An 18,860-nucleotide genomic window follows, 5' to 3' on the forward strand; every position below is an offset into this window, starting at 1 on the left:
GAAAGCATTGGAGAGAGTGCAGAAAAGATTCACGAGAATGGTTCCAGGAATGAGTAACTTCAGTTATGAAGATAGATTGGAGAATTTAGGACTATGTTCCTTAGAGAAGAGAAGGCTGAGAGGTGATTTGATACAGGTAGTCAAAATCTGGACAGACTAGATAGGGACCAACTGTTCCCAATCATGAAAGGGTCTAGAACAAGAGGGCACAGGGCAAAAGAAGCAAAAGCAACATGAGGAAAAACTATTTTTTTTTTTATTTGTTCATGGGATGTGAGTGTCATTGGCCAGGCTAGCATTTATTGCCCATTCCTAATTGCCCTTGGACTGAGTGGCTTGCTAGGCCATTTCAGAGAGTATTTAAGAGTCAACCACATTATTGTGGGTCTGGAGTCGCATGTAGGCCAGACCAGGTGAGGACGGCAGATAGGATATTAGTGAACCAGATGGGCGGCACAGTGACGCAGTGGTTAGCACCACAGCCTCACAGCTCCAGGGACCCGAGTTCAATTCTGGGTACTGCCTGTGCGGAGTTTGCAAGTTCTCCCTGTGACCGCGTGGGTTTTCGCCGGGTGCTCCGGTTTCCTCCCACCGCCAAAGACTTGCAGGTGATAGGTAAATTGGCCATTGTAAATTGCGCCTAGTGTAGGTAGGTGGTAGGGAATATGGGATTACTTGTAGGGTTAGTATAAATGGGTGGTTCTTGGTCGGCACAGACTCAGTGGGCCGAAGGGCCTGTTTCAGTGCTGTATCGCTAAATAAATAAAATAAAACAATCAACAATGGCTTCATGGTCAACATTAGACTAGCTTTTTAATTCCAGATTTATTGATTGAATTCAAATTTCACCATCTGCCATGGTGGGATTCGAAACCATGTCTCCAGAGCAATAGCATGGGCCTCTGGATTACTAGTCCAGTGACATTACCACGATGGCACCACCTGCCCTTACGCAGTGAGTGGTTAAGGTCTGGAATGCACTGCCTGAGAGTGTGGTGCAGGCAGGTTCATTCAAGGCATTCAAAAGAGAATTAGACTGTTATCTAAAAAGGAGGAATTTGCAGGATTACGGGGAGAAGGCAGGAGAGTGGCACTAGCTGAATTGCTCATTCAGAGAGCCGGTGCGGACACAGTGAGCCAAATGGCCGCCTCCTGTACTGTAATAATTCTGTGATTCTGTTCAGTATTGGAAAAGTTAATATCAGGCTAATAATTTAAAACTAAATTCAGAATATTGGTCAAGAGGCACGAGTTCAAACTACTAGGAGGGAATTTTAGGACAATGCGTGGGGTATATTTCCTGATTGAGTACTGGAGGTGACAATAAAACCTTGGAATCATTTAAGAACTTTTGGATGCACAGAACATAAAAATTAGGAGCAGGTGTACACCATACGGTCCCTCGAGCCTGCTCCGCCATTCAATGTGATCATGGCTGATCTGCCTTGACTCCACTTTCTCGCCTGCTCTCCATATCCCTTGATTCCCTGAAAGACCAAAAAACTGTCTATCTCAGCCTTAAATATACTCAACGATGGAGAACCCTCTGGGGTAGAGAATTCCAAAGATTCACAACCCTGAGTGAAAAAATTTCTCCTCTTCTCAGTTCTAAGCGATCGACCCCTTATCCTGAGACTGTGTCCTCGTTCTAGTTTCCCTAGCCTGGGGAAACAACCTCTCATTGTCTACCTTGTCAAGTCCCTTCAGAATCTTGTATGTTTCAATGAGATCACCTCTCATTTTTCTAAACTCCAGAAAGTATAGGCCCAATTTACTCAGCCTCTCATCATAGAACAACCCTCTCATTCCAGAAACCAATCTAGTGAAACTTTGCTATACCACCTCCAATGCAAGTATATCCTCGCTTAGATATGGAGACCAAGACTGCACACAGTATTCCAGGTGTGGTCTCACCAAAGCCCTGTACAAAAGTAGCAAGACTTCCTTAATCTTGCACCCTAGTTGCCTTGCAATAAAGGCCAACATGCCATTTGCCTTCCTAATTGCTTGCTGTATCTGCATGCTAAGTTTCTGTGTTCCTTGTTTGAGTACACCCAAGTGTCTCTGAACATCATCATTTAGAAGTTTCACATCTTTTCAAAAAAAAAATTCTGCTTTTCTATTCCTGTTACCGAGGTGAAAAACCTCACACTTCCCCACATTATACTCCATGTAGCACCTTGTTGCCCACTCATTTAACCTGTTTATATCTCTTTGCAGCCTCTTAGTGTCCTCCTTACAGCTTACATTCCCACCTAGCTTTGTATTGTCATCAAACGTGGAGACATTACACTCTGTTTCTTCATCTAAGTCGTCACGAATGAAAATTGTAAATAGTTGAGGCCCAAGCACCAATCCTTGAGGCACTCCACTAGTTGCAGGCTGCCAATTTGAAAATGCCCCCTATTCTCTGCTTCCTGTCTGTTAACCAATCCTCTGCCCATGCTAATATATTACCCCCAACTCCATGAACTCTTATCTTGCAAATTAACCTTATCAAATGCCTTTTGGAAATCTGAATATACCACATCTACTGATTCCCCTTTATCTACCCTGCTAATTACATCCTCAAAAAACTGATATATTTGTCAAACACACAATTTCCCTTTCATAAAACCATGTTGACTTTGTCTAATCAGATTATGATTTTCTAAGTGCATTGTTAAGACTTCCTTCATAATAGATTCCAGCGTTTTCCCAACAACTGGTGTCAGGCTAACTGGTCTGAAGTTCCCTGTTTTCTCTTTCCCTCTTTTTCTTGACTAGTGGTGTTACATTTGCTAACTTCTAATCCGCTGGGGCCGTTCTGGAATCTAGGGAATTTTGAAAAATCATAACCAGTGCATCCATTATCTCTGCTGCTACCTCTTTTAGAACTCTAGAATGTATGCCATCCGGTCCTGAGGATTTGTCAGCTTTTAGATCCTTACGTTTCTCTAATATCTTTTCTCTGTTCGTATTAATTACTTTACATTCCTCACTCTTTTAACTCCTTGATTTCTCTCTATTTCTGGTATGTGATTTGTGGTTTCTAGCCGCAAAATATTTGTTCAATATCTCTGCCATTTTCTCATTCCCCATGATAATTTCTCCTGTCTCTGCCTCTAAGGAATCAACATTTACTTTAGCTACTCCCTTTTTTATATAACTTGTAAAAGCTCTTACAATCTGTTTTTATATTCCTGTTTAGTTTACTCTCATTCTATTTTATCCCTTTTTGTCAACTTTTTGGTCACCCTTTGTTGGTTTCTAAAACTCTCCCAATCCTCAGGCATACTACTATTCTTTGCAACATTATAAGCCTGTTCTTTTGATCTAATATTATTCTTAACTTCCCTAGTAAGCCACGAATGGTTCTTTCTCGATGAGTTTTTGTTTTTTAATGGAATGTATATTTGCTGAACATTTTGAATTGTTTCTTGAAATGTTTCCCACTGTTTATTTACTGAGGACTGTCAGGGACCCCTGAATGGATGAGTTAAATGTATTTACCCTGCGATTGGATTGGGGATTTGTGTGGTCACTGGCTGGCATGTGTTGATGTTACCAGTTCCCGGCTGATATATTGGTTAAAAACGAATATGAATATCTGCCCCCAGATTTGGTGAGTTTTCATGTGATATGTCTGGGCTCTGCAGGGGATTTGCATAAGACAGTTTATAAGAGTAATTGACTGAACCCAAGGGAGAAAGGCTGCATGTAGTTTGGATGCTGCCTTTGTCACATGCAGAGATCATTGCATCCAGTTGCAGAGGGAAAGAGCACATGAAGAACTGCAGCAATCATGGGGTTTTCAGAACTGGAGAACTGGGAAGTACAGGATGCAAAAAAAAGACTTGTATTTACATAGCGCCTTTCACGACATTAAGACATCCTAAAGTGCTTTATTGTCAGTGAAATGCTTATGAAGTGCATGTTCCTGTTGTAATATAGGAACGTGAAAACTAATTGTGCCCAGCAAGCTCCCACAAACAGTAGTGAGATGATGATCAAATAATCTATTTTAGCGATGGTGGTTTAGAGATATATATTGACCAGGATATCGAGGAGAACTCTCCTCGCTTAGAAAAGACACCAACCCCAAAGTCTAGGAATTCCCCACTCCCTTAGTAGTAAATCGATTCTCCCTTAAGATTATTTCCCACACTCTTCGTTGGTGCTCCAATTCCTAAAGATCTTTAGAGTCAGCTTTTATTGGCAATTTAAAATCCTGAGGTTTGTCTTCAGTTTTGTTTTAATAATGCTTAAGGAAAGGGAGAAAATTAGTGGGGAAAGTGGATCATTCAAAAAAACAGGGAAAACTCAGAGAAATTGATTTTTAAAAGAATTTATTTTGAATGTTGCATAAAATCAAGAAAACAAACGAGAGACTGAAGAGGGTACAGTCAAGATAAATGACACCCATTATACACAGGGAACACAATGCCTTGGTGTGTGACCTGAATTAGCAACTGTTTGATAGTCCTAAGTACTGGGGCCATCAGCATGCTGATTGTCAGTGCACTGTTGCACTTGCTGCCCACCTAACAGGGAATGGAAGAATGATGCTGTAGTAGAAAGATAGTCATCCTCAACACAGCAACTGAAGATGATCCAGCTCCCCTTTTAAAAAAAAATCTTAAGAGCACAAGCTTTGTTTCTTGTCCTGCCAAGTATTGTGTTTAGCGATCCCAACATGTAATCTGACATCACGAATGTGAAATGTATTCATGTGCAGACCCCATTTGTGGTCGGTGAAGGTATAAATCAAATAATGTTTACAGCACAGAAGGAGGCCATTTGGGCCTCATGTCCCTGCTAGCTCTCTGCAAGAGGAATTCAGTTGATCCCACTCGCCCGCCTTTCCCTGTAGCGCTGAATTTTTTTTTCTCTTCAGATACTTATCCAATTCCTTTTTGAAACCCCCTATTGAATCTGCCTCCATCACGCTCTCAGATAGTACATTCCAGATCCTAACCACTTGGGCATTAAAAAAAGTTTTTTCTCATGTCGCCTTTGGTTCTTTTACCGTTCACCAAATTTGGGAGGATTTTTTTAACCAATTCACCATCAGAGAAAATCTGGCAATTTTTCAGTGGAAACAAATTAAAAACTGATTTTAATGATCCAAGAACAATCTAAATTGTGTAGGTGTGAACAAGACTGAAGTATAAAGTGAGCCTTACTCTGAATCCAACCTGTGCTGTACCTGCCTTTGGGAGTGTTTGGGGCAGTGTAGAGGGAGCCTTACTTGTATCTAACCGATGACCTACCTGCCCTGGGAGTTTTTGATGGGACAGTGTCAAGGGAGATTGACTTTGCAGCATATCTAGGAGAAGGATGTGATAACTAGGACTTGGACAGGCTAAGTGAATGGGCAAGAACATGGCAAATGGAATATAATGTGAATAAATGTGAATTTATCCACTTTGGTCGAAAAAATCCAAAGGGACCTGGGTGTCCTTGTTCATGAGTCACTAAAAGCTAGCATGCAGGTGTAGCAAGCAATTAGGAAGGCAAATAGTATGTTGGCTTTATCGCAAGGGGCTTTGAGTACAGGAGTGAAGATGTCTTGCCGCAATTGTATAGAGCTTTGGTGAGACCGCACCTGGAGTATTGTGTCTCCTCATCTAAGGAAGGATATACTTGCCATCGAGGGAGTGCAATGGAGTTTAATCTCTGGGACGGCAGGATTGTTTTATGAGGAGAGATTGAGGAAACTGGGCCTGTATTCTCTAAAGTTTCGAAGAATGAGAGGTGATCTCACTGAAACTCACAAAATTCTTACAGGGCATGATAGGGTGGATGTAGATTGGATGTTTCCCCTGGCTGGTGAGTTTAGAACCAGGGAACATAGTCTCAGAATAAGGGGTAGGCCTTTTAAGACGGAGATGAGGAGGAATTTCTTTACTCAGAGGATGGTAAATCGTTGGAATTCTCTACCCCAGAGCCCTGTGGAAGCTCCATCATTGAGCATCTTCAAGATAGAGGTCGATGGCTATCTGGATACTAATGATATCAAGGGATATGGGGATAGCGTGGAAAAGTGATGTTGAGGTAGATGATCTAATTGAATGGTGGAGCAGGCTTGACAGACTGAATGGCCTACTCCTGCTCCTATAAAGAACAAAGAACAGGACAGGAACAGGCCATTCGGCCCTCCAAGCCTGCACCGATCTTGATGCCTGCCTAAACTAACACCTTCTGCACATCCGGGGCCCATATCCCTCTATTCCCTTCCTATTCATATATTTGTCAAGATGTCTCTTAAACGTCGCTATCGTATCTGCTTCCACCACCTCCCCTGGCAGCAAGTTCCAGGCACTCACCACCCTCTGTGTAAAAAAAACTTGCCTCGCACATCCCCTCTAAACTTTGCCCCTCGCACCTTAAACCAATGTCCCCTAGTAACTGACTCTTCCACCCTGGGAAAAAGCTTCTGACTATCCACTCTGTCCATGCCGCTCATAACTTTGTAAACCTCTATCATGTCGCCCCTCCACCTCCGTCGTTCCAGTGAAAACAATCCGAGTTTTTCCAACCTCTCCTCATAGCTAATGCCCTCCAGACCAGGCAACATCCTGGTAAACCTCCTCTGTACCCTCTCCAAAGCCTCCACGTCCTTCTGGTAGTGTGGCGACCAGAATTGCACGCAATATGCTAAGTGTGGCCTAACTAAGGTTCTGTACAGCTGCAACATGACTTGCCAATTTTTATACTCTATGCCCCGACCGATGAAGGCAAGCATGCCTTATGCCTTCTTGACTACCTTATCCACCTGCGTTGCCACTTTCAGTGACCTGTGGACCTGTACGCCCAGATCTCTCTGCCTGTCAATACTCCTAAGGGTTCTGCCATTTACTGTATACCTCCCACCTGCATTAGACCTTCCAAAATGCATTACCTCACATTTGTCCGGACTAAACTCCATCTGCCATTTCTCCGCCCAGGTCTCCAACCGATCTATATCCTGCTGTATCCTCTGACAATCCTCATCACTATCCGCAACTCCACCAACCTTTGTGTCATCCGCAAACTTACTAATCAGACCAGCTACCTTTTCCTCCAAATCATTTATATATACTACAAACAGCAAAGGTCTCAGCACTGATCCCTGCGGAACACCACTAGTCACATCCCTCCATTCAGAAAAACACCCATCCACTGTTACCCTCTGTCTTCTATGACCGAGCCAGTTCTGTATCCATCTTGCCAGCTCACCTCTGATCCCGTGTGACTTCACCTTTTGTACCAGTCTGCCATGCGGGACCTTGTCAAAGGCTTTACTAAAGTCCATCCACTGCCCTTCCTTCATCAATCATCTTCATCACTTCCTCAAAAAACTCAATCAAATTAGTAAGACAAGACCTCCCCTTCACAAAACCATGCTGTCTCTCGCTAATAAGTTCATTTGTTTCCAAATGGGAGTAAATCCTGTCCCGAATAATCCTCTCTAATGGTTTCCCTACCACTGACGTAAGGCTCAGCGGCCTATAATTTCCTGGATTATCCTTACCACCCTTCTGAAACAAAGGAACAACATTGGCTATTCTCCAGTCCTCCGGGACCTCACCTGTAGCCAATGAGGATGCAAAGATTTCTGTCAAGGCCCCAGCAATTTCTTCCCTTGCCTCCCTCAGTATTCTAGGGTAGATCCCATCAGGCCCTGGGGACTTATCTACCTTAATGCTTTGCAAGAGACCCAACACCTCCTCCTTTTTGATTATGAGATGACAGACTATCTGCACTCCCTTCCCTAGGCTCATCATCCACCAAGTCCTTCTCTTTGGTGAATACTGATGCAAAGTGCTCATTTAGCACCTCGCCCATTTCCTCTGGCTCCACACATAGATTCCCATCTCTGTCCTTGAGTGGGCCAACCCTTTCCCTGGTTACCCTCTTGCTCTTTATATATGTATAAAAAGCTTTGGGATTTTCCTTAATCCTGTTTGCCAATGACTTTTCATGACCCCTTTTAGCCCTCCTAACTCCTTGCTTAAGTTCCTTCCTACTGTCTTTATATTCTTCAAGTGCTTCATCTGTTTGATTTGATTTGATTTAGAGATACAGCACTGAAACAGGCCCTTCGGCCCACCGTCAGTGCCAACCATTAACCACCCATTTAGACTAATCCTACACTAATCCCATATTCCTACCACATCCTCACCTGTCCCTATATTCCCCTACCACCTACCTATACTAGGGGCAATTTATAATGGCCAATTTACCTATCAACCTGCAAGTCTTTTGGCTGTGGGAGGAAACAGGAGCACCCGGAGGAAACCCACGCAGACACAGGGAGAACTTGCAAACTCCACAGTACCCAGAATTGAACCCGGGTCGCTGGAACTGTGAGGCTGCAGTGCTAACCACTGCGCCACTGTGCCACCTAGCCTTCCAGCCCTTACAAATGCTTCCTTTTTCTTTTTGACTAGGCTCACAATATCCCGTGTTATCCAAGCTTCCCGAAACTTGCCAAACTTGTCTTTCTTCCTCACAGGAACATGCTGGTCCTGGATTCTAATCAGCTGACGTTTGAAAGACTCCCATTATCAAATGTTGATTTACCCTCAAACCACCGTCCCCAATCTAAATTCTTCAGTTTCTGCCTAATATTGTTATAATTAGCCTTCCCCCAATTTAGCACCTTCACCCGAGGACTACTCATCCTTATCCACAAGTACCTTAAAACTTATGGAATTATGGTCACTGCTCCCGAAATGCTCCCCCACTGAAACTTCGACCACCTGCTGGGCTCATTCCCCAATACCAGGTCCAGAATGGCCCCATCCCTAGTTGCACTATCTACATACTGTTTCAAGAAGCCCTCCTGGATGCTCCTCACAAATTCTGCCCCATCCAAGCCCCTAGCACTAAGTGAGTCCCAGTCAATATTGGGGAAGTTAAACTCACCCACCACCACAACCCTGTTACCTTTACGTCTTTCCAAAATCTGTCTACATATCTGCTCCTCTACTTCCCGCTGGCTGTTGGGAGGCCTGTAGTAAACCCCCAACATCGTGACTGCACCCTTCCTATTCCTGAGCTCCACCCATATTGCCTCGCTGCATGACCCCTCTGCAGTCTCCTCCCGCAGTACAGCTGTGATATTCTCCTTAACCAGTAATGCAACTCCCCCACCCCTTTTACAACCCCCTCTATCCCGCCTGAATCTTCTAAAGCCTGGAACATTTAGCTGCCAATCCTGCCCTTCCCTCAACCAAGTCTCTGTAATAGCAACAACATCATATTTCCAAGTACTAATCCAGGCTCTAAGTTCATCTGCCTTACCTGTTATACTTCTCGCATTGAAACAAATGCACTTCAGACCACCAGTCCCGCTGTGCTCAGCAACATCTCCCTGCCTGCTCTTCCTCTTAGTCTAACTGGCCTTATTTACTATGCCCTCCTCATTTATTTCACTAGCTGTCCTACTGCTCTGGTTCCCACCCCCCTGCCACACTAGTTTGAACCCTCCCGAGTGACGCTAGCAAACCTCGCAGCCAGGATATTAGTGCCCTTCCAGTTTAGATGCAACCCGTCCTTCTTGTACAGGTCCCATCTGTCCCTGAAGAGAGCCCAATGGTCCAGATATCTGAAACCCTCCCTTCTACACCAGCTGCTCAGCCACGTGTTTAGCTGCACTATCTTCCTATTTCTCGCCTCACTGGCACGTGGCACAGGGAGTAATCCAGAGATTACAACCCTAGAGGTCCTGTTTTTTAATTTATTACCTAACTCCCTAACTCCCCCTACAGGACCTCATCACTCTTCTTGCCTATGTCATTGGTACCGATGTGTACCACAACCTCTAGCTGTTCACCCTCCCCCTTCAGAATGACCCCTGTCTGTTCAGAGACATCGTCTCTTCCTACTTGGACACCGGGTGCCTGAAATTATAAGTGTTGACTCCCAGCACTGACATTCTTTACTGTGATGGTCACAAAATTCACAAACAAAATTTCGTGAATAAAACTTTCAGTGTACTGTGTGATCCATCTTAGCTTTCCATTTAACAAATTGCAAGTAGACCCCTCAGTTCTCCTGAATAATTACCATCCTTGTGTGATCTAATAGTCTGTTCCAATTTGTTAGCCTTTGTGTGGGAGTTTTGTGCAAATCACCTGCAATGGCTTCTCTTATCACTCCTGCACCATTACCTTAGGAGTCCCCCAAAGATTGGTCCTTGGCTCTCTCCTATTTATCATCCACAAGCTGCCCATCAGCGACATCATTTGAAAACACGTCACATTCCATGTGTGCACTGATGACGCCCAGCTCTATCTCGCCACCACCTCTCTTGACAATGTAGTGTTCAATGGGTCAGCTGATCTGAGTTTGATCGTATTAGTCTGTTCACTGATCAATGTTCACTCTGCTTGATTGCTTAAGCGCATATGTGGAGCTTACGCGTTTATGAAACTGAAACTAAAGAGACAAGCTGGAAGGGTCTAGTAAAAACAGAGACTGTTCTGATAGAGACATTGTACTGAAATCTTGGAAGTGATGAGATGTTTTAAAGTACTGTAAATAAACTAGTTCTGACTTAGAACTAGTGTCATATCTGCATTGCTCTGAGATAATTCAGATTTATAAAATATCCAGCAAACCGGCAAATACATAATAGACAACTCTACTGTCACTGATTGGTCACACTGCTTGTCCGACATCTGCTACTGCAATGTGCAGAAACTTCCCGGAGCCATTGTCTTCGGTCTCCACCGCAAACCTCGTTGCCTCGCCATCAACTTCATCCCTCTCCTTGGCAACTGGCTAAAACTGGCTAATCACAACCTTGGTGTCCTGTTTGACCTGGAGATGAGCTTCCAACTATATATCTGCTCCACCACCAATACTCTCTGCATCCACTTCTGCCCTGCCCCTGCTTTAGTTCATCTACTGAAACCCTTGTCCATCCCTTTGTTACCTCTAGATTTAACTATTCCAACAGTCTCCTGGCCTGCCTCCCATCTTCTGCTCTCCATAAACTTCATCTCATCCAAACTCTCGCTGCCTGTATCCTAACTCCCACCTAAACCCATTCATTCATCACCCATGTGCTTGCTGATCTACATTGGCTCCTGATCTGACAAAGTCTCAATTTTAAAATTCTCATCCTTGATTTCAAATCATTCCATGGTCTCAACACTCCCTAGCTCTGTAATCTCTTATAACTCTACAACGCTCCGAGTTCTCTGCAGTCTTTCAATAAAGGCCTCTTGCACATCCCGACATCCTTTGCCCCATATTTTCAACTGTCTAGGCCCTAAGCTCTGGAATTCCTTCCCTGCAACTCTTTTCTCATTTAAGACACTCCTTAAACCCTACCTCTCAGTCATATGTCCTAATATGTGGCCCAGTGTCAAATTTTGTTTGGTAACACTCCTGTGAAGCGCCTTGGGATGCTTTACTACATTAAAGGCATATAAATGCAAGTGGTTGTTTCTGGGATTGTAACTGACTGTACTCCAGGCCTGGCCTTTGGATTTCTAGCCATGTGCCGTTTCAGTCTATGGTTAAAGTCTTCCCATTTTCTTCTTTGTTGCAGCCTCTGAGATTCAGATGATGACCATTCCTCAGACACAGTATGTTATCGCCGAGGCTCCTGTAGCCACAGTGAACAGTGGTCAGGTGAAAGCAGTGACACAGGTAAGCTTATTCGCAGTTCATGAACTACATCTTCAGAAAGTTGCAAACTTTGGTGTTGAGATGACATATTTCTCCTTCTCGTTGAAAACAGGACATTCCTCTTCAGGTGATTGTAACCTGAATTGCTGATGATAGAAAGCTGGGTGGGAATGTAAGCTGTAAGGAGTAAAGAGGCTGCAAAGAGATACAGGTTAAATGAGTAGGCCACAAGGTGGCAGAGGGAGTATAATGTAGGCAAGTGTGAGGTTATTCACTTTGGTAGTAAGAATAGAAAAACAGAATTTATTTTAAAAGGCATGAAACGTTTTAAGTGTTGATGTTCGGAGAGACTTGGGTGTACTCATACAAGGAACACAGGAAGTTAGCATGCAGGTACAGCAAGTAATTTGGAAGACAAATGGCATGTTGGCCTTTATTGCAAGGAGACTGGAGTACAAGAATAAGGAAGGCTTGGTACAGTTGTATAGGCCTTTAGTGAAACCACACCTGGAGTACTGTGTACAGTTTTGGTCGCCATATTTAAGGAAGGATATACTTGCCTTGGAGGTGATACAGTGAAGGTTCACTAGATCGGTTCCTGGGATGAGAGGGATGTCCTATGATAGGCTAAGTAAATTGGGCCTATACTCTTTGGAGTTTAGAAGAATGAGAGGTGATCTCATTGAATCATACAAGATTCTGAAGGGGCTGGATAAGGTAGACACTAAGAGGTTGTTTCCGCTGGTCGGGGAATCTAAAACATGGGCACTGTCTCAGGATAAGGGGTTTAGGATTAAGGATTAAGAGGAGAAATTTCTTCACTTAGAGGGTTGTGAATTTTTGGAATTCTCTATCCCAGAGGGTTGTGGATGGTCCATCATAGAGCATATTCAAGGCTGCAATAGATTTTTGATCCCAGAGAATCAAAGGTTGTGGAGAGTGGGTGGGAAGGTGGAGTTCAGGCATAAGATCAGCCGTGATCATATTGAATGGCAGAGCAGGCTTGAGGGGCCATATGGCCTGCTGTGTCCCTATTTCTTATGTTTACCAGTTTCTGGAAGTTTCTGTTAAGGTCGGTGTTACACCATAGAAGTGGGGCATTCAACCGATTGTGTCTGAGCTGGCTCTTTGGTGCAGCTATCCAATTAATCCTACTCCCCTGTTCTTTCTCCATTGCCCTCTAATTCTTTTCCCTTCAAGTATTTATCCAAATCTGCTTTGAAAGTTACTATTGAATCTACTTCCACCGACCTTTCAGCAGTGTGTTCCAGATCATAACTCATGTAAAAAAAAGTGGTTTCCTCCTATCACCCCGGTTCTTTTATCAATCACCTTAAATCTGTGACCTCTGCTTACTGACCCTTCTTCCACTGGAAACAGTTTCTCTTTATTTACTTTATCAAAATCCTTCAAGATTTTGAACATTTGTATAGAATCTCCTCTTAACCTTCTCTGTTGTAAGGAGAAAATTCCCAGTCGTTCACCCCTGGTACCATTCTAGTAAATCTTCTCTGGATCCTCTCTAAACTCTTGACATCCTTCCTAGAATGTAGTGCCCAGAGTCGAACTCAGTACTCTAGCTGGGGCCTTACCATTGTTTTTATAAAGGATTGGCATAAATTCCTTGCTTTTGTATTCAATGCCTCTATTAATAAAACCAAGGATTCCTTTTTTTTTAACAGCCTTCACAACTTGTCCTGCCACCTTCAAAGATTTGTGTGCATAGGGTCCTAGGCCTCTCTGTTCCTGCACCTCTTTTAAAATTGTACCATTCAGTTTATATTGCCTCTCATATTTCCTACTAAAATGTATCACTTCACATTTTTCAGTGTTAATTTTCAATCTGCCATGTTGTCTGCCTATTTCACCAGTCTGTCGTGTCCTCCTGAAGTCTGTATCCTCCTCACTGTTTACTATGTTAATATAGTATTATGATATAATTGAAGCTGGATTTGTCTGGTATATTGTGAAAGGAATTATCTGTAACTGGTGATATCTCCAGCTTTAGCAGCCAGCTCAGTTCACTTGATGTGAGTTATAACCACAGGTTATTAGCTGAGAATTTTCTCCTCTATGCCTCTCAGTTTAACTACTTTCCCCTCCCCAAAGGTACTGCTTTTTGTTGGACTGTGATTCCATGGGCAACAATTGCACTTTGCTACCTCTTCCCAAATGGCCAGATAGTAAATGCTAGCCATTCTTTCATTGCGTACGGTCCTCACATGCATGCCTGTGCTCACCCAATATCCACCAATGCTCACTTTGCAGCAGCAGTGATCAGAAGCCGGAATCCTGGCTGACTTCCTCCCCAACACCCATGTCTCTAACCCAGGGGAACTGAAACCAGTTGCTGTGCCTCTATCACTGATATGAAGGTCTCTCTTTCAGTGAGAGCTGTCACCACTTGGGTAGATACACTCGGGAGGTTTGTTCAATAATAGAACCTATTAATGAATGCATGACACAACTGATGGAGTACATTGAAAGGCCTGGTTGCTGTTTAACAACATCTCGTACTCTGCATAGAATATCTCACTCTTCTGCACTCCCTCCCCACCATTTGAAGATCATAAGAATTTGAAGAATAGGAACGGATCATTCAGCTCAATCTTTGACTGATGAGCCCCACCTTCTCACTCTGTCCCTCAGCTTCCTCTTTCCACAGAGACATCCAGTTATCCCTTGAACCCGTTTACGCTGTCTATTTCATTATCTGTCCCTTAAGCCACAATTATGTTACTCCTCTTAACTTCCCAACCTACTGCTGACTCCCTCATGTTTAACTTGTGTCCCTGATGTTTGAGCCTTTTACTTCAGTGAACAGTTTTCCTGAATTAATTTTGATAATTCCTTTATAACATTCACCTTAGTCCTTTCCAAAAAACTAGTCTTGGACTGCCATTCCACGTAAAGTAAAACTCATTAAAGTAGCTGAAACTTCTCCCTTTCTTTAAGGGGCAGCTAAATAATTACATGAGGAAGCAAGAGATAGAAGGATATGTTGAAGTATGGTGGGAGGATGCTCATGTAGAGCATAAACACTGACATAGACTTGTTGGGCCAAATTACCTGTTTCTACACTATAAAATTCTACATAATAATTACAATTTACATTTATATAGTGCCATTAACATTATAGGATCATAGGAGCAGGAGTAGGCCATTTGGCCTATCGAGCCTGCTCTGCCATTCAAACAGATCATGGCTGATCATCTACCTCTACGCCATTTTTCCCAACTATCCCCATATCCCCTTATGATGTTAGTATTCAGTAATCTATCGATTTCTGTCTTCCCTCCGAGGTGGAGAATTCCACAGATTCACCACCCACTGAGTAAAAAAATTCCTCCTCATCTCAGTCTTAAATGGCCTGCCCCTTACTCTGAGACTGTGCCCCCTTGTTCTCTACTCACCAGCCAGAGGAAACATCCTATCCACATCCACCCTGTCACATCCTGTAAGAATTTTGTAAGTTTCACTGAGATCACCTCTCATTCTTCAAAATTCTAGAGAATACAGGCCCATTCTAAAACAACCCAAGGCCCTTCATAGGAACATAACCGAACAAAAATTATCTCTGAGCCAAAGAAGACAATATTAGGACCTGTGACCAAAAGCTTGGTCAAAGAGGCAGGTTTTAAGGAACTTTTTAAAAGAGGAGAGGGAGATTGATGAGAGGCAGAGAAGTTTAGGGAGGGCATTGCAGAGCTTGGGAGGGCAGGGCTGCCAGTGGTGGGGTAAAGGAAATGGATGGATTTGACCACAAGGATGAGGATTTTAAATTGAGATGTTGCAAGACTGGAAGCTAATGTAAGTCAGTGAACTCGGGCTTATGGGTGAATAGGATGGTGATAGTTAGGATAAGGGCAACAGAGGTTTGGATGAGCTTAAGTTTATGGAGGATGGAAGGCCGGCCAGGAGAGCATCGGATCAATCAAGTTTGGAGCTAACAAGGACATGGATGAGGGTTTCAGCAACAGATAAGCTGAGGCAAGGTTGGAGTCAGGCGATGTTATGGAGATAGAAATAGGCCGTCTTGGTAATGATGCGGATATGTGGTTGGAACCTCATCCCAGGGTCAAATATGACACCAAGGTTGTGAACAGTCTGTTTCAGTCTCAGACTGTTGAGAGGGAGAGGGTTGGAAATGGTGGCTAGGGATTGGAGTTTGTGGTGGGGAACGAAGGCAATGGCTTCAGTCTTCCCAGTATGCAGTAGAAAAGGACGTTTTGGTTTGTCCAGGACTGGATGTTAGGCAAGCAATGTGACATTTTTAATTCTTTCTTGGGATATGGGCGTCACTGGCAAGGCCAGCATTTATTTCCCATCCCTAATTCCCCTTGAGAGGGAGTGAAAAATGGATCACGTGCTCTAGCAGGAAAGAGAAATTCAATGGCAAACACACGACCTTTAACATGTCTTCTTTTTCAGACTCATTATGTGATATCAGAAGGACAACCTGAGCTGGACTTGAAGCAGAATGCTGCAGTACGACTTGGTGTGCCTCAGACACAGACAGACACCTCCCTACAGCAGCAAAATGCACAGTTCATCATTACCTCAACGGCTAGTGGGAATGGAACTACTGAGGTGCCAATCACAAAACCCTAGCAGTCGCTTGCTGGAAACTGTTTCTCCCTAAATTCACACCAGCTCCACTGGGAGTGGAGTTACAACTTGTGGCATGCATTTTATAAATGGAAAAAGAGAGAGCAGAGAGCACACTGTTGTGTTTATGGCTTTTCCCTTTCACATATCTCACCCTACCCCTCTGAGTGAAGCATTAGAGCAAGGATCAGGACATTGGGGGTTGCTAATATTGATAGCGTGGGCTCAGCCAGATCGTGCTGATTACGTCATTGCTTAGGAATTGGACCCAGTTTTTAAAGAAATCATTTGCAGGAAATGGAAAGCTAAAAATTGGGAAAGGAATGATGAACTTTGACCAGCTCTGTTCACCAACCCTCACACCAATCATTCTAATCACCTTTTGGCCAAGTGAGCTGCGTGTCACCAAACTGTCAAGAACGTCCAAAAGAGACTGCTCCAGATGAACTCCCATTGGATGTAATTCAGGGGTTTAAAGTTGAGGACTTGATGATATCCACCAGAGCTCTTTTAAAGCTGCAGAGGTGGATAGACAGCAATCTGGATTCTTGAAGTGTGAGCACTCTGAGTGAGCCACAGTGTTAAGGCGAGTTTGTAACTGAAGGATCAACAGAAAAATTCATCGCTTGCCTCCGGCTGAGACATGGAGGACTCATTATGCAGGTTGTGTTCTTCTCTGGTTCTGTTCTCCCATAACTGTACAGGGATGAGTGCAATCTGGTCAACTCGAAACTGACACAAACACGGCAAGCACACACGCAGCCCAGCACATGCACATGGAAAGAGATGCACTCTGTTCACCCGTTACAAACCAAGGTGGAAAAGTTTTAGTGAATGAGATTTTAATGCTTTATTATTTAAGAGTTTATGTTAACTGTAAATTTCTGTGGTTGTATCATTAGAGAAGCTGTGTTCTACAAACAAGTGTTCAAAGATCAATAAAAGTATAAACCTGGACTCACTGACTCCGCTCATCTCCCCAGCACTTATCCTGCCCCATTGATTGCTGCTTAACCCCCGTAATGTGTAAGGAGTCAGGATACTGCAGGGGAGGGGCAGGGGCAGGGATCCAGAGTTAGTGCTCTTTAAATAGCAGTGGTTTGACAAACCATTTCTAATTGTGAAATACTCCTGGATGAAATTTTTGTTTTGCTGATTTGCTATGCTACAATATGCGATGTTGGTATGTGCTGAAAATGAAGGTTTGTGCTGGTGCAGTAAGAGCACAATGAAACAGGATGAGGCAGGAGCTCTGTCAGCTGCTTATCTGGTCTTTGAGTAAATGGGGACTCAGGTGGTTAAATTTCCACTGTTATTGTTAGGATTTTGGGTCCATGCTACACTTTTACCCGATATTTCAGCTCTCATTCTTAGCTCGCTCTCATAAGTGAATCCCTGCTCCTTATATCTTCTAGTGTCTCTGTCCCTGCTCTGATATCTCAGTAAACTTTTAGTAACCTGCTCAGGAAGAGTACAGCAAACCCTAGCTTTAGCGACTGGACTTACCTAAGCACTCACCTCCAGACTTAAAATGGTAAAACATCACATCGACCTTGTTTTAAGTTTCAAATATCAGTACAAGCACACAAATAACAGACATATAACATAATTAGAGTAGACAACCTTCCACCTAACTCCAAGTGGACACAATAATATCACCAAGATAAAGCTTTGTAAATAATTTTTAAACAGCATTTCTTTTTATTGAAGCTTATCACTGTTGGAGCCTAATTGATGTAAACTTCCTTGGGAATTCAAATTGATTTTGATATTCCTGATAAAGGAAGAGGAAAGGTTGATTGGTTCCTTCTCTAGGATATTTAAAGTTTTCAATTTGCTCTTTTAATATTTTGGAAGATTAATGGGATTGACTGGGTTTTGAATATCCCACCACTCAAAACTGAAAAAGAAATCTCAAACTGAACCAATCACAGCACTTTTTCAATTATTTCTCTCCAGCCTTTAACCAAGTAAGCGTCTAATATTGTACTGGATAGGCTTGGTCCAGGGACCTGACCTGCAGCCAGTCTGTCTGATTTAAAGAAACAGTCAAAAACCAAAACTGGATAGTGATGCTTGCTTTTTTGTCAGGCAGACCTTTGTTGTCTGCAATTTTCTCTAGTGCTTAATGGTGCTGCACATTTCCCCTGTGCAAAGTTCTGCCTGATATCCTTTTCATTCCCCGTGGGGAGAGGTACACTAAACATTTCACATAATTGAATTTCAACTTGTATTAGTACAGCGTCTTTAACAGCAAGAAACAGCCCAGGGCATTTTACAGAAGTGTAAGGAAATTGGAGTTGAACAACAGGGGAGCGATTGGGAGGTGTGACTGAAAACTTGGTCAAAGAAATGGGTCTTAAGGAAGGACTTGGACTTAAAGGAGAGGTTTGGGGAACGAATTCCAGTGTGGGATCTAAATGGCTGAAGGCACGGCTGCCAGTGATGGGGCAAAAGGAGGGCGGAGGAATGCACAAGAGGCCAGGACTGGTCAAGGTTACAGAGCTGGTGAGGGCAAGCCGAGGGAAGGATTTAGCAATGAAGTCCATAGTTCTTCATTTGACATGTTGAAGGACCAGGACCAATATAGATTAATGAGGACAGAGGTTATGGAAGAGCAGAACTTGGATTGGATAGGATGCGGG

General features: G+C 43.4%; 1 protein-coding gene across 1 annotated transcript in view; it reads left to right on the plus strand.

The window, feature by feature from the left end:
- prdm10 (PR domain containing 10) overlaps positions 1-17,172 on the plus strand; it is a 222,800-nt gene extending 205,628 nt beyond the window's left edge. Inside the window, exons 23-24 of the mRNA XM_068054249.1 lie at positions 11,528-11,628; positions 16,039-17,172. Coding sequence (XP_067910350.1) covers positions 11,528-11,628; positions 16,039-16,218 — 281 coding nt within the window. The 3' untranslated portion in view covers positions 16,219-17,172. The remainder of the gene's footprint in view (positions 1-11,527; positions 11,629-16,038) is intronic.
- The last annotated feature ends 1,688 nt before the right edge of the window (positions 17,173-18,860 follow it).

This window comes from Heterodontus francisci, chromosome 22 (assembly GCF_036365525.1).
Source record: "Heterodontus francisci isolate sHetFra1 chromosome 22, sHetFra1.hap1, whole genome shotgun sequence".
NCBI lineage: Eukaryota > Metazoa > Chordata > Chondrichthyes > Heterodontiformes > Heterodontidae > Heterodontus > Heterodontus francisci.